Source organism: Pristiophorus japonicus, chromosome 13, assembly GCF_044704955.1.
Source record: "Pristiophorus japonicus isolate sPriJap1 chromosome 13, sPriJap1.hap1, whole genome shotgun sequence".
Taxonomy (NCBI): domain Eukaryota; kingdom Metazoa; phylum Chordata; class Chondrichthyes; family Pristiophoridae; genus Pristiophorus; species Pristiophorus japonicus.
In genome coordinates, this window is record NC_091989.1 from 159,647,214 (window position 1) to 159,673,113 (window position 25,900).

Consider the following 25,900-nt stretch of genomic DNA (forward strand, 5'->3'; position numbering starts at 1 on the left):
CGTGTTCCATGTTCTTATGGAATGTGCGAGGTTGCAGCCCCTATTCCATTATTTGAAGGGGCTGCTCCTCAAATTCTGGTTGCACTTCAGTCCCACACTCCTGATCTTTGGGCACCCTGTGCGGAGGGGAACGGGTAGGTCCGAAGGACTGCTCCTGGGCACAGCCAAGGGGACCATCAGCCGGTCCAGGCAGCGGGTGGTCAAGGGGGTCGTTCAGCCCGATTGCCTACCTCTCTTCCATGGTGAAATCCGAGCCAGGGTGTCCCTGGAGATGGAGCACGCGGTGTCCACCGGTACGCTCACGGCCTTCTGCGAGAGATGGACGCCGGAGGGCCTGGAGTGCATCATCAACCCCAGCAACCAAATTTTAATTTGATGTTTTTTGTCTAAAGTTTAATTTGTTTATTGTGCCGGGTTTTAGTGCCCCCCTCCCTTTTAGCCAGGGGGCACTTGTATAATTTGTGTTGGTGCCCTCAAAAAAACCCGCAAAAAAACAAAAAAACAAGGGGGCACCTGCAAAGTTTTTGGAATGTGCCCCCCTCCCTTTAATCAGGGGGCACTTGATTATTGTCCGTCTTCAACTAAAATAGTTGTGGTGTTCTTCGGGCAGTCAGGCGTTGATGTGCGTCAGTACCCAGCATGCGACTTTCCGTCTTCAGACCCTGCAGAGATACCTGTACGTCAAGCCCCCTCCTAGATGGTGTGCGCTGGCGACGCATTTCTTCCACCAGCAGTACAGCCTCAATAACGAAATGCAGCTCCTGTTTGTGAGCCTGGGTGCGTCAGGACCGCCATGCGGGGGCTGCCTGTCTTTTACCAGGAACTCATCAGGGTCTGGAACAGAGTCACCACCAAATGCAGTTTCTCCCCCATCTGGAGTGTCGGCTGTCCTTCGGGAGCCGCTGCTCAGGAATCCGTACCTTCAGGACCGCGTTTTTAGGTGGCAGGCGGACGAGTGGGCTGTGACTGGCGAGGTGACCAGGGTCAGGGACCTGCTCGATGGTGGAGCAGCGGGCTGGATGGCGCCAGGCGAGCTGGCACGGCGCCTATCCTGGGCCGACGTCCACGCGCGGCTAATGCCATCGAGTCGCTAAAAACAGCACTGGGCCCTGACTCCGTTAGTTGTGTGTCGAGGAGGCCCAAGCACGTGGGGAGATCTCGTCCGAACTGACCCCTGTCCGGATGGAATTCCTCATCGGTGCCAAGCCCCGAAACCTCCCTCGAGAGCCGGTGCCTCACAACTTGAGCCTCCTCGGGGAAAGCCCCTCCGTGCCTTTCAGTTCTGCGTGATGGGGATTCCTGTACGGGCTGCTCTTGCACACTCTCCACGTTGCCATCCTCGTCTGCCGTCCGGACACGCCATGGTGCACCATCTTGCTGTCAGGAGGAGACGGGGGTCCCCAAGGAGTGCTCTCTACGCAGGAGTCCTCCCTCTATTTATTGGGAACTTGGCCTGGAGGTTGGTGCATGGAGCAGTCCCGTGCAATAAGTTTTTAAGTTGGTTCACGGGCTCCCAGGCCACCTGTAATTTCTGCGGCCTGGAAGAGTCCGTGTTCCATGACTTTGTTGTATGTGTGAGGTTGCAGCCCCTCTTCCAATATTTGAAGTGGCTGCTTCTCAAATTCTGGTTGCACTTCAGTCCCACACTCCTGATCTTTGGGCACCCTGTGCGGAGGGGACTGGGCAGGTCGGAAGGCCTTCTCGTAGGACTGCTGCTGGGCAGGGCCAAGGGGGCCATCAGCCGGTCCAAGCAGCGGGTGGTCGAGGGGGTTGTTCAGCCCGACTGCCTGCCTCTCTTCCGCAGTTACATCCGAGCCAGGGTGTCCCTGGAGATGGAGCATGCGGTGTCCACCGGTACGCTTGTGGCCTTCCGTGAGAGGTGGGCGCCGGAAGGACTGGAGTGCATCATCACTCCCAGCAACCAAATTTTAATTTGATCATTAATGTTTAAAGCTTAATTTGTCTATGTTTATTCGGTTTTAGTGATTCTCCTCCCACCGCCCCCCCCCCCCCCTTTTAGCCAGGGGACACTTGTATAATTTGTGTTTTTTGAGTCCGAATAAAAACCCCAAAAAAACAAAAAGCAAGCGGGTACCCTTGCTTGAAAGTGTCTGGATGTGCCCCCTTTAACCAGGGGACACTTGATTAATGTTGTGGTGTTCTTCGGGCAACCAAATTTTGATTTGATTTAAGTTACTGTCAAAGTTTAATTTGTTTATTGTGTCGGCTTTAGCCAGGGGGCACTTGTATAATTTGCGTTTTTGGTGCCCTCAAAAAAAAACAAGGGGGCACTGGAATGAAAGTTTCTAGAGTGTGCCCCCCTCCCCCCCACTTTTAATCAGGGAGCACTTGATTATTGTCTTCAACGAAAATAGTTGTGGTGTTCCTGGACTAGTTCGCGATGGATAGTGCGTCTGGAGCTATGCTGAATTTGAACCTTATTAAATCAGCTCCTGCCACCTCTAGGAATCAATTTACATTTAACAATAAATAATATTAGTTTTCATTCTCCTAATTCCTCCTACTTTCTATACCAACTACTTGCAGTTAATAACTAGATATCACAGCCTTGCTTTGGAGTTGGTCTGAAGCAGGATCAAACTGTTGTCTATGGCAACAACATAATAAGTTACTAAAACACAAAGGGCTAAAAATTCGGCAGCGCCTCTTTGAAATCTTGAAAGATTAGCACCAGGCGGTAATGATTCTCAGCTTCCCCTAAATTGGCTGCTAGCACTCCAAGAAAGAACTGGAGCGCAAATGACCTCAGTGGGGCGCTACCAGCAGAGCGATAATGAATTTCAGGTGCAATCCAATCGGGAATGATCATTCACCCTGGCTCCTTCCAGCTCTTAAAGGGGTGGTTCCATCATTGTGCAGATCCTCAATATCAGCATTGCTGGCAGTGAAGGTGACCTCCAACCAATTGAATCCCCTCATTGTAATGGCTGATCCCACTCCCAGGGAGAGCGCTTGTCGTTACATGAACGAGGCATTGGAGGCATTGATTGCGGGAGTGGAGCAAAGGAGGGCAGTGCTATTCCCGGACACTGGAAGGAGGCCATTGCCCCAGGTCTTCAGGGCAATATGGAGGGAAGTGGTCCAGGAGATCTTGGTTAATAGTGTGGTCATCCGCAGCCTGACTCAGTGCCTGAAGAAATTCAATGACCTCATCAGGATAGTCAAGGTGAGTACATGCTTCAACGTGTTCCACATACCAACATTTGAACCTCAGCCTGTACAAATTGCACAAACCACCCCACGGCCACCACTTACCCTACTGCATCTGCACCTACTCAAACTTACACCCACATCTCATGCCTTGCCTACAATTAGCTATTCAACTATGGCACGCATATCTCCCAAACACATAGCTGGACTCTAATCTGCACACATTCGTTTCTCTTGCAGGCCAAGATGGCCCACAATAGGAGGGAGCAGCAGAGAATAGGCGGCGGTGATTCGCAACACCAGCAGCTTTCAGACCTGGAGGAGCGAGTGCTGTGGCTCATTGGGCAGCAGGTGGTGGGCGCCATGGCCGACGGCGACGTCACCCCTTCTGGGGGCATCAACGGTATCTTCAGCCCCTCTCCTATCCCACTTCCCCCTCACACCACAAGCCTTTCTCACTTTCCAGCTCCTGATGATGTTTGCATAACTTGCTCCATTCCTGTCCCCTGCTCTCACCTTAACTAGAGTCTTGTGCCTTTTATGCAGGAGGAGCAAAGCACCGCGTCACTGCATCTCTCACCAGCAGGCACCGCTTAGATACTGCCGCAAAACGATGTTTAAAGTCAAGTTTAATAGAGTGGTCTGCACTGGGTGATGCACCGGGGGCGAGCGGGCTGCAGCAAGGCCAGGGGCAAAGGGTAGCCCGGGAGCCAGCTCCCCGGAGGGCGTGTTCACGCATGAGTTCTGCTGCACAAGACTCAGATGAGGACCTCGACGGGGAGGCGTTCACAACAAGGGTGATGGCCATGCACTCCAATATGATAGGTGCAATCGCAAGGAGCATGAAGGAGACTGTCTCCAACATTGCACAGAGCTATGTGCACACCATGCAGCTCATCACTTCCACTCTGTAGAGGATGGTGGACTCCCAGAGAGACAGTGTGGATCCAGACATCATAACACGTGTCATGGGCAATGTGGCAGCTTCCATTGCAGCACACGTGGAAGCCACGCAACGTCTTAGTGCTTATTGCAGACAATGATTGCTGGCATAGTCTCAGACTGCTCTCATGCAGTCTCAGCTGGATGCTATGCAAGCTCTGACTGCTGCAATTGTCGCTGAGTCCACCACAGTCCACCAGGGATTTCACTGTGTTGCAGCAGCCCACCAATCTGTGCTCCAGCAGATTGGTAGGGATGTTGAGGTGCTGCCCCGGGGGAGTGGCATGGGTCAATGGAGCAGGAGCCTGCTGCCCTCTCTCAGGATGACAGCATTTCTGATCCCACCACTGCCACTCCGCCATTGCACTTGTCGCTGCCTGTCATCCAGTCAGCCACCCATCCTGAGGTGGTGTCGCGTACAGCCAGGCCTTCTAGGCCCAGAGCTGGTCGAAGCCGTCCTGCAAGGCCATCTGTAGTCACTGGCACTGACACTGACACTCAACAGCCTTCTACCAGCTCTGCTGCAGCCACTGGGGAGACACTACATAGGAGCAGTAGATTAGGAAAAGGCACTTTTAGGAGGGGAAGTCAGGATTTGCACAAGGGTGATTAGCTAATATTGTTGTTGTGTATATGTGTTTACTGAATTTGGATAAATTTATTATTGGAATGTTGCAGATTTGGTGCTATGTTTCATTTCAGCTTTGGGGTGTGGTATGGAATGATGGGGATGTGCTGAGCAACTAGGAAATGGCCTGGAATTCATTGGAACCGAAGTCTGACGAGGCAGTCATGGACCGCCATTTTACAAGGCTGATCGTGCTCCTGTCCCTCCTCCTCTTCGTCTCCCTCTTCCTCCTGCTGAAGTGGTGCGGCTATGCCTGGTGGCAATGGTTGCTCCTCATGATGGTCAAGTTGTGCAGCATGCAGCAGACGACCCGCTCAGCTGAGTACTTGAGGCCTCCTCCCAAGTGGTCAAGGCAGCGGAACCGTTGCTTGAGCACTCCGATGGTCTGCTCAATGATGTTCCTGGTGACGGCATGGCTCTCATTATGATTGCTGCGCACGAGTGTTGGGGTTGCGGAGAGGAATCATGACCCAGGTGAAGAGTGGGTAGCCCTTGTCTCGCAGCAGCCAGCCGCGAGCTTGATGTGGTGATGGAACAGAGCTGGCACAACGGTCTCGCGCAGGATGAAGACATCGTGACTGCTGCCAGGATAGCGGGCATTGACGGTGAGGATTCGCTGTGTGTGGTCTCACACCAACTGAAGTCTTTGCGGTTACGGAATTCCTCAGGATTGTTATGTGATGCCAGCAAAGCGACATGGATGCAAGCAATGGCGCCCTGCATCTTGGGGAAGCCCACTATCTTGGCAAAGCCACATGCACACTCGTGCTGCCTCTCTCAGGTGATGGGGAAGGAAATGTACACCGTTCTCCTGTAGAGAATATCTGTGACCTCGTGGATGCAGCAATGCGCGGCGAACTGCAGTATGTCTCCTGTTGTACACTGGAAGAATCTGCTGGTGTAGAAATTGAGGGTGAAGGTAACTTTGACTGCCACCGAGAGGGCCGTTCTCACCCTGGTTTCAGGCTGGAGTTCTGGATGCAGGAGGTGGCCGAGCTCGGTGACCACGTCCTTGGTGAAGCAGAGCTTTCTAAGATACTGTGCCTCAGCGAAATTGATGTAGGAGAACTGCTGCCGGAATACCCTGGGAGGTTAAGGCCTCCTGTTGAGAGCCCTGTTGGCCCTCCTCCCTCTGACCACATTTTGCAATCTTTCTCTCTGACTCCGCTACCTCAGACGTTCACGCTGAGGGCGAGGTCCAGTACCAGTGCAGCCACATTAACATATGGAAATGTTGCACTTTTAAATCTCACCGAAATGAAACTGAATAATATTTCTGAGGCAGAAGACTCCTGAAAGTAAAAAATGCTGAAATCGCTCAAAATGCCTGTGTGCCTATGTCAAACTGACAAGGCAGCATTCTTTGCTGACTAAAAAAAACCATATGTTGACGCCTTTAAATACCACTCCTCCAGCAGCCATCCGACTGCATATCGCCTCCTCTTCCTTCCGTTGTTAATGGCAGGCGCTCCGGCAGGGGGCGAGAAGAAAGTTCTGATGGGGGCGGTAATGGGGCATTGTGTACTGGATGACGTCACGATCACCCGGGCGCTAGAGATCGAGATGGTAACTCTTAGTGCCAGCGCAAAACTGGCAGGGAAGTTCGCGGGTGTCATTCAATTCGCCGCGCAGTCACAAATTCATTTGCGCCCCGTTATCGTGCCCCCCCCCCCGGAGGCGTTAACGGGAGGCACAAAGGAGGCCAATTTCTCCCCAAAATACTTTAGAAGTTTTTAATATTATGATAGATTATTTAATAAATACTAAGTGATTATAGAATTAGTTTATATTGCATGAAAGGAATTTAATTTTGGTGCCAATCACTATTCTAAAGCAACCAGAAATTAAGCATCACTGTATTAATGCAATGCCCAAACTATCACCAGATCAAAACATAGTGCTTTTTGTTTAAAAATAATCAAATATTCACTATTTAGTTTTACAGTATTTATGTGCCTCAGAACAGTATGTTATACTGGCTTGTTACCTCATGCACAAAGTATATGGAATTTATTTCACATCTATGCGAGATAACAACTTGACTATAATTACTTTCTTGTGAGCCACTTCAATTGCCCTGCAACAACTGTTTCAAGCATACTGGACTATCAAAAATATAAAAAGTAACCGAAATTGCAATACACATTTGATCCAGAAACACAATTTCTATAACCTACAAAAACATAAACACTGTCTAACCGAATTAGATCAAAGTAAAATATTCGACCAAAGTGAAGCCTAATTGCCAGTGCACATTCAATTGTTTCAATTTTTATTATGGCGAGACAGCAACTAAATATGTAAAAAGGTTCTACTGACTATCACTGAGCACCCTGCAACAAAACATCACCATACCAGATCTAAACTTCATTCATAACATTTATTGTTAAACTATGCTACACGACAAAATCAGATCAATGCAATTTTTGTGTGTGCATGACATTGTTCAATACCATACTTATACGATTGATTAAGAATTACATATACATATAACTGTATGGCTGTGAATTATGCACCCCCTTCACTTGCTGAATTTAACAACTTCATAACAATAATTGCCATGTATGATTAAAATACTAAATTGCAATTTGCAGACAGTGATCTAATCTTGGAATTTAACTAATAGATTTCTTTTAACTTAATTTGTACTTTACAACAGCATCTCAACATCAAGTTATTGCCATGCAAGCTGTACTATTTAGTGAATTATTCATAGGGCTCATAGGAAAGTCTAGCCCATTGTCCCTGGGTCGGTGTCCAAGAATAAAAAAGAGGCTTGATCCTCTTGCTTCAATCTATGTGCATGGTCACTGAGGCTACTGCTGACCTCAATGGAAGGTTAATCAGGCCTCTCATGAGGTGACACAAAATGTCAGGGACTGGAATTTGCCTTTTGCCCCGATTGGGTGCGGTAACCTTCTGGGTCCGGGACTTCCTGCGCCCAGCCGGGAAGCTCCACACCCGACGCAGAAATGGGCCATGCGTCGCTCCAAGGAAGCAGAGCACTATCTCCGGCGCTGCGCTTGCTTGGAGGGGTGTTCCCGGGGCGGTGAAGCGGGGCTGAGTCCAGTGCCATGCGGATGCTCCACGTAACGCTGACGTGCTACAACGCCCCTCCCCTTCAATTAAAGTGGAGGGCCACTGTGCACTCTGCAGGCCCTTTGGTGGCCGCCACTGGGCTATCAGGGACGCGATCGACCAGGCCAGCGGCCTGGCACCCAAAATGGAATGCCGGGCTACATGATGACGGCCTGGTCGACGTGAAGGCCGCCATTGTTGGGCCGAGGCACGAGTCGGCCGACAAATAAAAATGGCGGCCCGGGGTGCTAAAGGCCTCCCCTTCAAGGGGTGTCCCGGCGGTGGATGTCCACCAGCCTCGTGGCCTGCTGGTCAATTTTCCCCGCGGGGCGCAAAGGGGTCGGTGTGCACGGCAATGGCCCGGGGCGCTAATCGTGTGATGCGGCGCTGCTGGGACAGTGCCCCCCAAACCGCAGGGATAATTTCACTGGAGATGCTAGCGCCCCCTCCTCTGGGCGAAAACACCATTAGTGTCCCCTGGAGGCGCTAACGGGGCTATAAAAAGGGGAAATTTCGGCCCCTAGAATTTTATGTGAGCTTTAGTTTGTCCTAACAGATATATGTATGAGAAGTTGTTTGGATTTAAAGCACTTTCCCACAATGCATTCTTCCTCTTTAAGGAGTACAAGATAAAAATAAAATACAATAAAACATAGGTAGTCAAGCAAAGCATCCAATACAACTCGACATTATGACAGATTCACATATTCTGCACAATAAATAAAACATATTTAAAATCGTGCGATTAAAAAAAGATTATACATGGAATACAAGAATAAAGAAATGGCCTATAGTTCCAATTCATTTTTGGCTTTATTTGCCATTACACATTTACATAAATAGCTAAAAAGCTTCTACACAGTGGAAAACCGGTGTATTTTTACATTGCTGAGAAACTTTGGTAGTCAAAGGTTCAATAAACTAGTACGTTAACTAAAATACTTCACAAGTTGGATAAACTGTTGGTTGCAGCATTCTTATTTTAATAGCCAAAAAATATCAGCATATTGGCACCAACATTTTTTGATTCTGTATATTTCTTGCATCTCAGGTAAAGCAAATCATTTCAGTACTGAAATTTAAAGGGCCTTGTAATAATTTTTTGAATAAATATATTATATATAAATAAAACAATTTACAAGTTTAAAAAAAAATGTAACACATTTCTGTATTCCTTCCCCCCCCCAAAAGAACCGGACAGACGTACTTGCTTCCTACTGAAATAGAAAATGCCTGATGTCTAAATTGATTTAGATATATACGACAGCAATAATTCCAGCTAATGCAGAGCTGAATATATTTTATACATGCAAGCTACAATCAGGTTATTTTGCAAATTAAGGCCTAAAGCCTGAGGGTACAGTAAATGCCTACCTGTTTTTGGACCTCTTTGTGCAGCTTTTTAGTGGCATCCAGCTCCTCTTTCAGCTGTTGCAGGCAGATCTGCTTTTGTTCCAGCTTAGCTTCTCCTTCTCTTAGCTCTGCCTGCAGATGGTAAATCCTTCTCTCCTGTACATCCAACTACCAATCCACACACAAATTATAGATACTAAATTTTTATTATGTTCTATTATCACAGTGCTAGACTATATTAAAAAGTCAAAAGGAAATAGTGGCAGAATCACAATACTTTATATTTTGTGACTGTGCTTAAGTCTTGAGGAAGCCAATATGGTGGCACCGAGCAGTAAAGCCAATACTATTGATGTCCTTTGCCGTCTAGATTCAAATCAGCCGAATCCATTTAGCCTCCTGTAATACATTTATGTATTATAAATCATTTGTTTTCGAATTAAAGAACAAATGAAAAATATTTAAGGTACCTCAGTTGTTAACCCATCTCTTTTCTCTTGTAAAAGGAGGACCTCTTTACGGAGATGCAGGATTGTACCATCACGTCGCTCGAGCTGGAAAAGAGTTTATATTTCAAGAAAGAATCCACGAATGTCAACCAATGAGCAATTAGCAAGACAAGACAAGATATTGATCTGCTAAGAAAACCACTGCCGCAGCCATACAGCTAAGCAAGGTCCCATTTCCCCAGCTCTGCATTGAAAGGTAACTCTTCATTACCATCTGCCCTTTATTGATCACTGTTAAGTATCACAAAACCTGACTGAAACAACAAAATCGGGTAGAGGGCTAAAGAAAGCAAGTCAATGGCCTCTTCATCTTGGCTTAAGTAAAGAATAAAACCACAAATCCCTCTGATAAAAGAAACTAAAAGATCGGTTGATCAATATAACTGAACAGCATTCAGAATATCTTCTCTCATACAATTAAAGCAATACATTACAACTCAAATTAAAATACCATTAAACCAAACAGTGAACTTACAAAATGATTGCACTATGTACCATAACATATAGTAAAAAATATTTATTTGCTTAATATGTGTACAAAATAAGTTTGTTAAGATTGATTGAGTCATTACTGAATACAAAAGTGACTATTAAGCTAAATGAATGATGAATCAAAGTTTAGAATCATTAGACTTATGCTGGGCTGGGAAAAAGTAGCAATTAAAAAGCACGTAGGCATTTTAAAGCAGTGAAATGGTGAACGTATCTTAAAACATGTTATTCAGTTAATAATAAAGAATGCTTTAAAAAAAACTGTTTTTTTATACAGATCCCTTTTATTCAGCCCCGACAAGAAATTACATAATTGAGGTATATGAATGATTAAATGACATAGACTAAAAGAACCTGAATATTACTTTTAACCAGATCAATAAAACAGGACATAAATTAAATTAGTGAACAACTAATTAAAAAAAAATCTTCATTTCGCTACCATTTTCAGGCCTGCTTTTTGGCCTTTAATTTGCGCAGCGGTAAAATTCGGCACTGCATGAGGATTAAGCAAATTTAGTCTGGGGCCGATAGCGCTGTGAGAGAGGCCTTGGGAGGGGGGAAAAACAACAAATAAAAATTGCAAAAAAAAAAACCATTCACAAAACCCTTACCGACTAAATCGCTAAAAAAGAATTAAAAAATAAAAACTTTAACTTACCTTTTTTTGCAGATCTTCATACTTACCGCTGCTGGCAGGGCTGCAATGCAGGTTTTTCTGTCAGTATACGGGCCCCGAGAGAGCCAAATATCGATCGTAAATGCTATTTCAGGTGTTGCATGTCGACGCGCCTTTCCTCGGCGGTACGTGGAAGTGCAAAAAGGTCACCGAAGATCACGCCAACCGGATTTTCGCCACGGAGGGTGAAATATCGCAAAAAAACCCGGTCGCAAAGTCGCCGAATTTCTAGCCCACAGGGCACTAAAAATTTGAAATGATTCAGCAGGTAAAGCCATAGAATATCAGAGAAATTCAAGATGCAGTTGAATTTTTGTTTATTTGTTCACTGGATGTGGGCGTCACTGACAAGGCCAGCATTTATTGCCCATTCTTAATTGCTCTCAAGAAGTGGTGGTGTGCTGATTTCTTGAACCCATCCGCTGCAGTCCATGTGGTGAAGAAAGTCCCATAGTGCCGTTGGGGAGGGGAGTTCCATGATTTTGACCCAGCAACGATGAAGGAATGGCGATATATTTCCAAGTCAGGGTGGTGCGAGACTTGGAGGAGAACTTGGAGGTGATAGTGTTCCCACGCGTCTGCTGCCCATGTCTTTCTAGGCAGTAGAGGTCCCGGGTTTGGGAGGTGCTGTCGAAGAAGCCTTGGCGAGTTGCTGCAGTGTATCTTGTAGATGGTATGTACAGCAAGCACGGTGCACCGGTGGTGGAGGGAATGAATGTTGATGGTGGTGGATACCGTGCCAATCAAGCGGGCCACTTTGTTTATGATGTCGAGCTTCTTGAGTGTTGCTGAAGCTGCACTCATCCAGGCAAATGGAGAGTATTCCATCACACTCCTGACTTGTGCCTTGTAGATGGTGAAAAGGCTTTGAGTCAGGAGGTGAGTCACCCTCTGCAGAATACCCAGCCTCTGACCTGTTCCTGTTGCCACAGTATTTATGTAGCTGGTCCAGTTATGTTTCTGATCAACAATGCAGAGGTCGGAAGCGGCGAGGAGTGGGGGTCGGAAGCGGCGAGGAGCGGGGGTCGGAAGCGGCGAGGAGTGGAGGTTGGAAGCAGCGAGGAACAGAGGTCGGAAGCAGCGAGGAGCAGGGGTCAGAAGTGGCGAGGAGCAGGGGTCGGAAGCGGCGAGGAGCGGGGGTCGGAAGCGGCGAGGAGCGGGGGTCGGAAGCGGCGAGGAGCAGGGGTCAGAAGTGGCGAGGAGCAGGGGTCAGAAGTGGCGAGGAGCAGGGGTCAGAAGTGGCGAGGAGCGGGAGTCGGAAGCGGCGAGGAGTGGAGGTCGGAAGCAGCGAGGAGCAGGGGTCAGAAGTGGCGAGGAGCAGGGGTCAGAAGTGGCGAGGAGCAGGGGTCAGAAGTGGCGAGGAGTGGGGGTCGGAAGCGGCGAGGAGCAGGGGTCAGAAGTGGCGAGGAGCGGGAGTCGGAAGCGGCGAGGAGCAGGGGTCAGAAGTGGCGAGGAGCGGGAGTCGGAAGTGGCGAGGAGTGGAGGTCGGAAGCAGCGAGGAGCAGGGGTCAGAAGTGGCGAGGAGCAGGGGTCAGAAGTGGCGAGGAGCGGGAGTCGGAAGCGGCGAGGAGTGGAGATCGGAAGCAGCGAGGAGCAGGGGTCAGAAGTGGCGAGGAGTGGGGGTCGGAAGCGGCGAGGAGCAGGGGTCAGAAGTGGCGAGGAGCAGGGGTCGGAAGTGGCGAGGAGCAGGGGTCAGAAGTGGCGAGGAACAGGGGTCAGAAGTGGCGAGGAGCGGGAGTCGGAAGCGGCGAGGAGTGGAGGTCGGAAGCAGCGAGGAGCAGGGGTCAGAAGTGGCGAGGAGCAGGGGTCAGAAGTGGCGAGGAGCGGGGGTCGGAAGCGGCGAGGAGCAGGGGTCAGAAGTGGCGAGGAGCAGGGGTCAGAAGTGGCGAGGAGCGGGGGTCAGAAGTGGCGAGGAGCGGGGGTCAGAAGTGGCGAGGAGCGGGAGTCGGAAGCGGCGAGGAGCAGGGGTCAGAAGTGGCGAGGAGCGGGAGTCGGAAGTGGCGAGGAGCGGGAGTCGGAAGCGGCGAGGAGTGGAGATCGGAAGCAGCGAGGAGCAGGGGTCAGAAGTGGCGAGGAGTGGGGGTCGGAAGCGGCGAGGAGCAGGGGTCAGAAGTGGCGAGGAGCAGGGGTCGGAAGTGGCGAGGAGCAGGGGTCAGAAGTGGCGAGGAACAGGGGTCAGAAGTGGCGAGGAGCGGGAGTCGGAAGCGGCGAGGAGTGGAGGTCGGAAGCAGCGAGGAGCAGGGGTCAGAAGTGGCGAGGAGCAGGGGTCAGAAGTGGCGAGGAGCGGGGGTCGGAAGCGGCGAGGAGCAGGGGTCAGAAGTGGCGAGGAGCAGGGGTCAGAAGTGGCGAGGAGCGGGGGTCAGAAGTGGCGAGGAGCGGGGGTCAGAAGTGGCGAGGAGCGGGGGTCGGAAGCGGCGAGGAGCAGGGGTCAGAAGTGGCGAGGAGCGGGAGTCGGAAGCGGCGAGGAGTGGAGGTCGGAAGCAGCGAGGAGCAGGGGTCAGAAGTGGCGAGGAGCAGGGGTCAGAAGTGGCGAGGAGCAGGGGTCAGAAGTGGCGAGGAGTGGGGGTCGGAAGCGGCGAGGAGCAGGGGTCAGAAGTGGCGAGGAGCAGGGGTCAGAAGTGGCGAGGAGCAGGGGTCAGAAGTGGCGAGGAGCGGGGGTCGGAAGCGGCGAGGAGCAGGGGTCAGAAGCGGCGAGGAGCGGGAGTCGGAAGCGGCGAGGAGTGGAGGTCGGAAGCGGCGAGGAGCAGGGGTCAGAAGCGGCGAGGAGCAGGGATCAGAAGTGGCGAGGAGCAGGGGTCGGAAGTGGCGAGGAGCAGGGGTCGGAAGCGGCGAGGAGCAGGGGTCAGAAGTGGCGAGGAGCAGGGGTCGGAAGTGGCGAGGAGCAGGGGTCAGAAGTGGCGAGGAGTGGGGGTCGGAAGCGGCGAGGAGCAGGGGTCGGAAGCGGCGAGGAGCGGGGGTCGGAAGCGGCGAGGAGCAGGGGTCAGAAGTGGCGAGGAGCGGGGGTCGGAAGCGGCGAGGAGCGGGGGTCGGAAGTGGCGAGGAGCGGGGGTCGGAAGCGGCGAGGAGCGGGGGTCGGAAGCGGCGAGGAGCGGGGGTCGGAAGCGGCGAGGAGCGGGGGTCGGAAGTGGCGAGGAGCAGGGGTCAGAAGCGGCGAGGAGCGGGGGTCGGAAGCGGCGAGGAGCAGGGGTCAGAAGTGGCGAGGAGCGGGGGTCGGAAGCGGCGAGGAGCAGGGGTCGGAAGCGGCGAGGAGCGGGGGTCGGAAGCGGCGAGGAGCGGGGGTCGGAAGCGGCGAGGAGCGGGGGTCGGAAGCGGCGAGGAGCGGGGGTCGGAAGCGGCGAGGAGCGGGGATCGGAAGCAGCGAGGAGCAGGGATCAGAAGTGGCAAGGAGCAGGGGTCGGAAGTGGCGAGGAGCAGGGGTCGGAAGTGGCGAGGAGCAGGGGTCGGAAGCGGCGAGGAGCGGGGGTCAGAAGTGGCGAGGAGCGGGGGTCGGAAGTGGCGAGGAGCGGGGGTCAGAAGTGGCGAGGAGCGGGGGTCGGAAGCGGCGAGGAGCGGGGGTCGGAAGCGGCGAGGAGCGGGGGTCGGAAGCGGCGAGGAGCGGGGGTCGGAAGCGGCGAGGAGCAGGGGTCAGAAGTGGCGAGGAGCGGGGGTCGGAAGTGGCGAGGAGCGGGGGTCGGAAGCGGCGAGGAGTGGAGGTCGGAAGCGGCGAGGAGCAGGGGTCAGAAGTGGCGAGGAGCGGGGGTCAGAAGTGGCGAGGAGCGGGGGTCGGAAGCGGCGAGGAGCGGGGGTCGGAAGCGGCGAGGAGCGGGGGTCGGAAGCGGCGAGGAGCGGGGGTCGGAAGCGGCGAGGAGCAGGGGTCAGAAGTGGCGAGGAGCGGGGGTCGGAAGCGGCGAGGAGCAGGGGTCAGAAGCGGCGAGGAGCGGGGGTCGGAAGCGGCGAGGAGCGGGGGTCGGAAGCGGCGAGGAGCGGGGGTCGGAAGCGGCGAGGAGCGGGGGTCGGAAGCGGCGAGGAGCGGGGATCGGAAGCAGCGAGGAGCAGGGATCAGAAGTGGCAAGGAGCAGGGGTCGGAAGTGGCGAGGAGCAGGGGTCGGAAGTGGCGAGGAGCAGGGGTCGGAAGCGGCGAGGAGTGGGGGTCGGAAGCGGCGAGGAGCAGGGGTCGGAAGCGGCGAGGAGCAGGGGTCAGAAGTGGCGAGGAGCGGGGGTCGGAAGCGGCGAGGAGCAGGGGTCAGAAGTGGCGAGGAGCAGGGGTCGGAAGCGGCGAGGAGCGGGGGTCGGAAGCGGCGAGGAGCAGGGGTCAGAAGTGGCGAGGAGCGGGGGTCAGAAGTGGCGAGGAGCGGGGGTCGGAAGCGGCGAGGAGTGGAGGTCGGAAGAGGCGAGGAGCAGGGGTCGGAAGTGGCGAGGAGCAGGGGTCGGAAGAGGCGAGGAGCAGGGGTCAGAAGTGGCGAGGAGAGGGGTCGGAAGCGGCGAGGAGTGGAGGTCGGAAGAGGCGAGGAGCAGGGGTCAGAAGTGGCGAGGAGAGGGGTCGGAAGCGGTGAGGAGTGGAGGTCGGAAGCAGCGAGGAGCAGAGGTCGGAAGTGGCGAGTAGCGAAGGTCGGAAGCGGCGTGGAGCGAAGGTGGTAATCGGGGAGGAGCGGACGGAGGGACGGGTGAGGTCCGGAAGTCGGGACCGACGAGGTCTGGAGATCGGCAGTGGAGAGGAGAGGACGGACGAGACACGGAGAGGTCAGAGTCCAGAGGTGGAGCAGCGTGGACAAGACCAAGGGTAGGCGCAGCACGAGCCAATAGCGAGGCTGTGAGGTCATGAGGCTCACATTGTGTACTATGAATTCCACGTAGAGAGAGGTCCTATGGGAAGGAGGAAGGAAAGAGGACAGTAGGAGTATGTTTGAGTTTGTGTATATGTATTGACACATGCGGCGGAGCCTGGTCTCCAGTCGTCCTGGATCCTCTTGCCACTGGACCAAGATCTTGCTTTGTCAAGCCCGTGTAGTGGCTGGTGTGCAACGGTCACCCCACGTTAAAAGAATTCACGCACAGGCATCTTCCACCACTTAAAATGAGTTCATCAGTCACCTGAGTACTTATTTTTAGTGTGGAAGCAAGTCATCCTCAACCCCGAGGGTCTGCCTTTGATGATGATGATGTTTCTGAACAATGGCGACCCCCAGGATGTTGATGGTGGAGGATTCAGTGATGGTAATGCCGTTGAATATCTAAGGGAGCTGGCTAAACGCTTTCTTGTTGGAAATGGTAGGCTGGGTGAATCAAAATACTAGAGAGATTACCTTGATGGGCTGAAAGGTCTTTTCTTGTTCTTGACTCTTTCTTACGTTCTGAAAGATTCATTGCTTATTGTCCACTTAATCGCTTCGATCAGTAGCAGGACCAGCTGTAGAATTCTGGGAGGACCATCTTTGGTAACCACACAGCCATGTTACAACTAGCTGATTCTCTCAGTATACTAGTTGATCCTGCATTGCCATTAAGGATCCATTAAAATACCACACCTACATTTATTGGGCAGGTGATTGAATTAGGAGGATTAAAAACAAAATAAGTGGTTGCTTACTGAATTGTGGAGTGGTTGATTGACAGGACAACATTTGTATACATAACATTGATTTTAAATTGAACTTTAAAAAAAGCAGGGAAGTCAAATTAGAAGAGTTGTTAACTTGCAGAGTTCCACTATAGAAGACTACAGAGTTACAATCTCGGCATGATTATTAAATGTACTTCAATTCGTTGAATATTAAGGGGCCAAATTTGCCCCCTTTTATAGCCCCGTTAGTGCCTCTGGGGGGCGCTAATGGGGAACAATAGCATTTTTGCCTGGGGGAGGGCTAGTGTCTCCTGGGAAATTGTTCCGGGGGGGGGGGGGCTGTGCCGGTAACGCCGCACAACTGCCGATTATATCATTGCCGTGCGCGCTGCCCCCTTTGCGCCCCACCAGGGAAATTGCCCCATGGGCCGCAAAGCTGGCATGGGCGGATGTCGATGCCAGCTACGCAACATCCGCCGCTGGGACGTCCCTCAAAGGGGAGGACTTTAGCGCCCGGGTCGCCATTTTATTTTGTCGGCCGACTCATGCATCGGTCTGACAATGGCCGCCATCATGCAGCCCGGCACTCAGTTTTGGCTGCCGGACCCTGGTGGTCCAGTGACTGGCCACGAAAGGGCCTGCAGAGTGTGCAGTGCCCCTCCCCTTTAATTGAAGGGGAGGGACGCTGTAGCGCATTAACGCGACTGCGTAACACTGGCCTCCTCAGCGAGGCGCTGGACTCAGCGCCGTGCAGCCGCCCCAGGAACGCCCCTCCAAGGAAGCAGAGCACCGGAGACAGTGCTCTTCTTCCTTTGAGGGGTGCACGGCCCAATTACATGTCGGGGCGGGATTTTCGGACCGGGCAATAAAAGCCCCGGCTCCGGAAGGTTACCGGCCTCAATCGGGGCGAGGGGAAAATTTTGCCTCCTAAATATTTAGAATAGTGCAATTCTGCAGAGTAATTCATACATTATATAAAAATAGCAACATTTTAAGATAAATTCGCATTAGTCCCAAGGCCAATATTAAAACCTACACTTCTATTTGACAGTGAATTTTGCCACACAGAAGTGCTGTAATAGTCTTCATTCCTTAGTGTACAGTCTAAGAAGAACATAGAAATGTCATGTAGATTGACTGCATAGTTGTGAACCTTGAGTTGACTCTGCCAAAATTGCAATGATGATCCAGCAATCAATGCTGCAACATTTTGGTGCTATCTAAAATCGAAAAATTGTTGATTGTAACCTTCATTTTTCTCAACTGTATGTCGTAGTCAAAAGTTCATGAAATGAGACATACCATCCCAATGCCCCAGGGCTATGATTTAATCAAGAAGTCATTGTCATTCCAACAACTAACCAGTTGTCAAAATATCTGTTATGCCATTTTTCTTTGTAATCAGGAAGCACTCTTTGGGAGAATGCAAGAGCATTTATACCCAAAACAACAGCAATTATTTCAATCATACCCTCATATATTAGTTCCCTGTATAAGACAGTGTATTTTCAGTCAAATCCTCTCTGCTCATAAGACTCTATCATGAACAACAATTTGGCTTGCACTAATATTTCAAATACACTTTCCTGTCACATGACATGCAGAGCAACAAATCAAATACATAATTGGCCTTAGGACAGCAAAATGACAAAAAGTCTCACTGCTAAATTCAGCAACAATGAAAAAAATTACACAATATATAGCAAAGCATGGGGGCCGAAATTCATCAGCCCACTGCCCGCTGCCGCCAACATTCCTCCTGAAGATCCGTCCAGTACCATTTGAGGTGGCCTGGATCGGGCAGGAGGAGGGAATCGCCCGCCGACGGCCGAGTGGTGCAACTGAGCTCCAAGATTCCTGTAGGCGGGAGTCGGCGGCAGAACGGGGTGGATCGCTGGCTGCAGGCGGGTCTGTCCCTGACAGTAAGTCTGAAGAACCTGACAAAAAGGTAAGTGAACATTTAAAAAAAAAAAATGTCAACAGCGACTTATCTGAAGATCTTCGGATGGTTTTTGTATTTTCTATTAGTGATTTGTTTTTTCAGGTCTTCGACCCTCTGTGGGCCTGACTCCATCCTCAGCAACACTTGGGCGATAAGCGCCTCTGCTGCCGAGAATGAGACCTCCCGCCCGCTGCCGCCCAGATTGGTGGCGTAGATTGTCCATTTGCCACCCGTCGACCTTCGAGGGACCTTGGCCATGAATATCCTGCCCAAAGTATGTCCAGTACCTCGGTGGCTATCGGCGGCACTTGGGCGGGCAGGCGGAGGCCTTGATGAAAATCGGCCCCATGGTCTTCTAAGCTGCACCATAATCTCAGGGTTCTACTTAATATATAAACCACACAAGTTTCATTGCCCCAATTTTAACTCAGAGCTGGCTTTGGGTAGCGGGATGAGTTTAAAACTTACCCACAGCCCTGGAAAACAAGCCCGGGGTATTTTAACTCTCGGGCTTCGTTAGAATTTCACAAACGGGTTTCCCACCTGTTTTGTTGTCACGTTACGAAACCCGCCCATTTGCGGATTGCAGGCCTATTTAAAGCGCCAATGCATCTCTTAAACAAAGGTTGAATTGCCTCCTGGCTCCTGGGCAAATTTTACTGCACACTGATGTTGAGGACGTAAGCGTCCAGGTCTCTGAAGCCTTCCAAAGGGCCTGCTGAAAGAGAGGGTGAGGAGGAAAGTTCTCCTTTTAGCCAGTGACTGGAGGGTCCCAAAACACCATGTCCACCAGTCATGGAGAGACATTGCTTTGCAAATTACTGGTCAGCAATGACTGGATCTATCACCACTCTCAGATTTATTTCAGCCTCTTCCTGAATCATGTCCTTCATTTTTTTTCCAATTGCACTTATCTACATTTCATTTGTCATCATTCAGCCCATTTGAACATATTGCCCAGAATTTGCAGCCGGAGGCTTCCGAGCAAAAATTTCTACGAAAGTAGCTGGTGGTCCCGGAGGTTCGGAGACTTGTGGTCCTGGGCCTCTATGCAAAGGCCTTTGTAGAGGCCCGTGTATCCCAGGAGCGTATGGGTTTCGTATGCCTCAATGGTTCTACTTACCAATGGCACCTCGTAAGCGTCCATGGGGTGCGTGAATTCAGGCCCATTGCCGAGATCCTTCTGTAATTCCTTAGCTGCTTCATCAAACTTTACTGTCCCCCAGTTCAATTTTTAAAATTTATTCTCAGATATGGGTGACAGTAGCAAGACCATATTTTATTATCCATTCCTGGTTGCCCCGGGAAGGCTGTGGGCTTTCTGCTGGAATTGTGGCAGTCTTTGAAGTGTCTGTACAGTGGTGTCATAGTGATTGTTTTATAATTGATGAGCTGGTTAGGACACTTCAGAGGACATTGTGGGCTAGAAATTGCATAGCGCTCCGTTTAGGGCGATAACTTTAGTATCGATGGGCACTACACAAGAAAAGCTGACGCGAATATCCGGTTTAACGCTACAGGAAGGAAGTGGAGCACTAAATATCAAGCACTACCACTTCCCTTGGAGCGCTAAAGCTGGCGAGAGGGGCAGTAGCGGTACAGCATTGCACAATGTCGAGTGCAGCGCTGCTGGGATCGTAGACTCCTTGCCTCCCTTAAAGGGAAGGGCCATTGCTGCAGGCTCTGCATTACAAGGATTTCCTTCGTCGCTGACGCCCAGCTATGCTGCAAGGGGGTGGAACCGAAGTTCGCGTCTGGGGTGCTGTACAGCCGGATGACGGCACGATCTCTGGGGCGCAGGAGATCGTGGAGCTAGGAGTTACTGCTGGCGCAAACCTCCACACCAATTTTGCGGCCGTCGGTACTCTCGCCGCGCCCGGTCGCAAAGCCGGAAGCGCCCTGTTATCGCCCCCCGGAAGTGCTAATGGGAGGCACAGAGGAGGCCAATTTCTCCCCCTAAGACTCAACCACACATCTCAGGTGACCCCCTGGTTGTGCGAACGATCACCATTTACACACAAATTAACTTTGATGATATCAGCGGCAGAGATCCCAGACATTTTTTACTTCCACAATATTTAGATATTAAAGTAACAATCCATTAAGTTGATCTTCTCTACATACTGGTGATAGTATCGATTCCTGTTTGAGGAGCAGTTTTTTTTTATTTTCTATCTTCCCTCGGGTGGTTGTATCAACAGATTACATCACTGGACTGAGCATAAAACTGACACAAGGAATAATTATAGCATTTATGATTATGCTGCACTTAAGATTAACAAGACTCCCCTTAACGACCTGATCTGAAAACTTCTCTTTGAGACTGGTTAACCATATAGCTAATACACATTTAATAGGGCTGTTATTATAGTCTTTCTAAATATTTAGTGGCAATTTCCCCAAAGAGATTTGCTATGAATCTATCTCCAATTCACTTTCCCACTCATGTGCTCCTCAGATTGACAACAATTTTTGGAGCTATTGCAACAACAAACCTGTAGCATTACATCAGTAGTTCCTGCCTATTACTGTTTAGGGCTAAAATTACTCTTCTTTTCAAATCTAGAGGTTCCAATTCCATATTAATCGCTCTTTTCAAATGATAATTTTAAATTATACTGCTCATAATTAAGGCTGATAATCTCATTTATAATTAGAAGACACCATCATGGTATTGGCTTATTTGCCTATTTTTATATGCAAATGGTCAAGGTACAAGTTATTTTAAAAGCTTGCCTAACAAGGATTAGCTTCTCAGGACGTTTATATTGGCTGTGAATCCATAGTCAAAGGAGAGGCAATTAATATGAAAAATGCACAATTGTTTCTCTTAGAGAGTGGAGTTATGACGTAATGACTGGTTAGAGAATTTTGGAGTAAGAGAAGGTTGGAGATCGGTTGTTAGTTAGAGAGGTGGAGTTGTGGGTGGGTTTCTTGGAGAGATGGAGTAGTCTTGAAGGAGATGGAGAAACTGCTGGAAGACAAAGACAGGTTGATGATGTCAGCAAGAACAAGGAATTGCAATTGGATGGGGCAGGAGAAGATCAAGGGGGCAGAAGTTTGGCTTATTGGACAATGTAAGTGCTACAAGAGCTGAGGGGAGATATATCAGAGAATAAGATGTGTGAGGGCTCAGTTGGATTGACAGCAGGAGGAAGATCTTGGAGCTGAGGGGAGAGGGAAAATTGAGCCCCAGCTGTGCGACTGACCTTGATTTTTGACAAAGACCGGGGGGAATTTTAGTCTAACCCGTGTGGCAGGAAACTGACAGGATCGGATCAAACACCCATTCGCACGCTGCCTTATTTTACTTTTCATTGATTACAATGGAAAGTGTAAAGCGAGTGCCTAATCCAATCCATCAGTTTCCCGCCAGGCAGGTTTGTTACATATTTACGGAGTCAGTATTATTGTGAACAAGGAAAATGCCCATGATTGGAAGTTGATGAATTGCTGCTGCAGGATTTACAGATCTGCAAAGGAGAAAGACCTGCTGGTCAAAAGACCAGCTACGATATATGGCTCCTTACAAGGGGAGGGCAATAGAGATTCTTGTCCAGAAGTCAACAGAAGAAGTGAGGTGGGGTTTGCTCAGTAACCTCCTCCAAGTTCATGGCTAACATAATACTTTGATTTTAATTCTTTATCTACATGTAGGGGGTGTCAGCGACATATGCAACTGCACTACAGCATAACACACTAGAATTCCCTCCACGTAAACTCTGTTTCAAGGGATATTGCATTGCCAAGCATTCTAAAATATGATCTTCTTGTGCTTCTCTATGTGTCCAAGAACAGGAGATGGCAGGACCAATTTTCAGCCTCAACCAAGCACCTCACAGTGTGTGTGTCTGATACTGTCAAGCACCAACACTGAGAAATACATTATGTGAGGGTCATTAAATTGCAAGAGGGAGGACTTTGTGAAGCATATAGGACAAGTGAGGAGGAACAAGTACAGTAGAACGGAAATATTCGCAATCAGCTTCCCACAGGGTTAGTTTGAGGGCTCCTTCATCTGTCAAGCCCAGGGATTGGACTGCATAATGCATTTTGGTTTCTGAGCATCTATATTTCATGTTGTCATTTAAGCATGTGTAAAGCAGCCTACAGTTTGAAACATCTATGGAGAAACTGCTGTGTTGTTCTGCATGATCACCTAATTGAGCTTCAGACTACCATGGGGAGTGTGGCCACTCCAGGCACAACTTTCATAATATAGCAGTATTTTGGGAAGGAGAGACCATTAATCCATTTAGCCAATCTTTCCAATCCGCCCATCCGTTTCCTCAGTTGGAACTAATAGCCCTACATCTTCTTGCCTACATAACAACAGTGAATACTCACTTAGATGTAATTCATTAGATGTGAAGTGCTTTAAGATATTTCCAAGGACATGATAAACCCCACATAAATGCAAGACTTCTTTATTTCTTTCTAATGACTCTGTAATCTCCTCTAGCCCTGCAACCCTCCGAGAACTGAGTGTTCCTCCAACTCTGGTCTTTTCTCCATCCCCCACACTATTGGCTGTGCATTCAGCTGTCTAGACTCCAAGCTCTGGAATTTTCACCCTAACCCTCTCGACCTCTCTCTGTTCCTTGACTTTATCCTATCGACTCTGGATCAGTTCCTATGGACTGGAGGGTTGCTAATGTAACACCACTTTTTAAAAAAGGAGGGAGAGAGAAAACGGGTAATTATAGACTGGTTAGCCTGACATCAGTAGTGGGGAAAATGTTGGAATCAATCATTAAGGATGAAATAGCAGCGCATTTGGAAAGCAGTGATAGGATCGGTCCAAGTCAGCATGGATTTATGAAAGGGAAATCATGTTTGACAAATCTTCTGGAATGTTTTGAGGATGTAACTAGTAGAGTGGACAAGGGAGAACTAGTGGATGTGGTGTATTTGGACTTTCAAAAGGCTTTTGACAAGGTCCCACACAAGAGATTGGTGTGCAAAATCAAAGCACATGGTATTGGGGGTAATGTACTGACGTGGATAGAGAACTGGCTGGCAGACAGGAAGCAGAGAGTCAGGATAAGCGGGTCCTTTTCAGAATGGCAGGCAGTGACTAGTGGAGTGCCGCAGGGCTCGGTGCTGGGACCCCAGCTCTTTACAATATATATTAATGATTTATATGATGGAATTGAGTGTAATATCTCCAAGATTGCAGAGGACACTAAGCTGGGTGGTGGTGTGAGCTGTGAGGAGGACGCTAAGAGGCTGCAAGGTAACTTGGACAGGTTAGGCGAATGGGCAAATACATGGCAGATGCAGTATAATGTGGATAAATGTGAGGTTATTCACTTTGTGGGCAAAAACACGAAGGCAGCATATTATCTGAATGTCGGCAGATTAGGAAAAGGGAAGGTGAAGCGAGACCTGGGTGTCATGGTTCATCAGTCATTGAAAGTTGGCATGCAGGTACAGCAGGCGGTCAAGAAGGCAAATGGTATGTTGGCCTTCATAGCAAGGGGATTTGAGTATAAGAGTAGGGAAGTCTTACTGCAGCTGTACAGGGCCTTGGTGAGGCCCCACCTGGAATAGTGTGTTCAGTTTTGGTCTCCTAATCTGAGGAAGGACGTTCTTGCTATTGAGGGAGTGCAGCAAAGGTTCACCAGACTGATTCCAGGGATGGCTGGACTGACATATGAGGAGAGACTGGATCAACTGGGCCTTTATACACTGGAGTTTAGAAGGATGAGAGGGGATCTCATAGAAACGTATAAGATTCTGACGGGACTGGACAGGTTAGATGCGGGAAGAATGTTCCCGATGTTGGGGAAGTCCAGAACCAGGGGACAGAGTCTTAGGATAAGGGGTAGGCCATTTAGGACTGAGATGAGGAGAAACTTCTTCACTCAGAGAGTTGTTAACCTGTGGAATTCCCTGCCGCAGAGAATTGTTGATGCCAGTTCATTGGATATATTCAAGAGGGAGTTAGATATGGCCCTTACGGCTAAAGGGGTCTAGGGGTATGGAAAGCAGGAAAGGGGTACTGAAGGAATGATCAGCCATGATCTTATTGAATGGTGGTGCAGGCTCGAAGGGCCGAATGGCCTACTCCTGCACCTATTTTCTATGTTTCTATGTTTGTGACCTACCTCTTTGACCAAGTCACCTGTCTTAATGTCACCTCATTTGGCTCTGATCCCATTTTTGTCTGATTACACTCCTGTGAAGCACCTTGGAATGTTCTACGTTAAAGATGCTATATAAATACAGGCTGTTAATGGAATAAAATATTCCTATTTAAGTATTCCATACAATTGATGTTAGACGCATCTGAGTATAGTTAATAATGCCCTGGAAAAGCTACCAATTTTATAAAACTTAAACTGCCTCTTATTCTGCTACTAATCAATGGTCAAATATATGCTGGTATATTGCTCCAGTTAGCTCCTTAATGGAGTGGTGCACAGCAAAGAGGTTAACACCTGAGATGTCACAATAGAGTCACCTACCTTGGCTCCTCCATTATGCCTCAAGGTAGATGGCTTTACTGTGAAAGATCTGCTGCCTGTGAGTTGTAAGCCTCCTATTTCTTGTCAATTCCTGGGACACACTTCCACCTGATATTGCTTTGCTAGATATCTGCCAATAGCACTATAACATGATTTGGACAGAAATCTCCTCTGTGCTATTCACTTATGTCATTGATGTGGGAAAACTTTGATATGTTAGCCTTTATTAAGATCACCAACTCCTGTCTTGATCTGGAATTAAACACTCCCCTTTTGATTATCTGGCTCAAAATAATTGTGCAATATTTCATAATTAGTTTTTAACAAGGCTCTAGCTAGTAAACATCTGCCTTTTCTATCGCTTTACATTAATCCATTTTTAGATAGCAGCAGTGCTCAAAGCAGTGTTAAACACAGATCAATAGTCTATTAGCGTTTTCCATCCACATTACATCACTCTTTATCTACTCTTTATTTTTTCTATAAAATTATCAAATGGGGAAAATATGGCTAAGTGACAAATGATTTTTGTAGCTGACAAGCATTGTTAAATCATCAATGATGTACTCAATTTCACTGTTCGTGGATAGAGCAATACTTCCTAGATAATTATGGATAAGGATTGCCGTTCTGCCCATCCATCAAGAAAGAACACGAAGCCCCTTGCCAATGCGACATTCAATTGCTTCTCAATGATTCCAGAGTTCTGCCTTCAGTACTCCATATGGGAGCCCACTCCATGCACTGATCGCTTTTTATGTAAAGAAGGTCCTGGTATCAGTCCTAACTTTACCAGTATGAACCTGTGTCCGCTTGTCCTACACTCTCAATTTAGTGTAAAGTGACTTTCAGGATTTACCTTTTACATACCATTTACTACCATATATATTTTAATAAGATCATCTCTCAAGCCCAAGCCTCTCCAGTCTTTCCTCATAAGATCTTTGACCCTAGGATCAGTCTCTTCACTGCCTCTAGCGCATGAATGGCTCCCTTGCACCAGAACTGGACACAAGGTATGATCTGATCAGGGCACTATACAGTTTGATCATGACTTCCTTTCTACTGTTTTGGCAATAAAATTCAATTCTATTTGC

General features: G+C 49.4%; 1 protein-coding gene across 3 annotated transcripts in view; it reads right to left on the minus strand.

Annotated features, from left to right (window-relative positions):
- LOC139278942 (early endosome antigen 1) overlaps nucleotides 1-25,900 on the minus strand; it is a 1,017,310-nt gene that overhangs the window by 562,333 nt on the left and 429,077 nt on the right. For all 3 annotated transcript variants that reach the window (XM_070898220.1, XM_070898221.1, XM_070898219.1), the window contains exons 11-12: nucleotides 9,643-9,726; nucleotides 9,194-9,340 (exon numbers count right to left, since the gene is read on the minus strand). In XM_070898220.1, coding sequence (XP_070754321.1) covers nucleotides 9,194-9,340; nucleotides 9,643-9,726 — 231 coding nt within the window. The remainder of the gene's footprint in view (nucleotides 1-9,193; nucleotides 9,341-9,642; nucleotides 9,727-25,900) is intronic.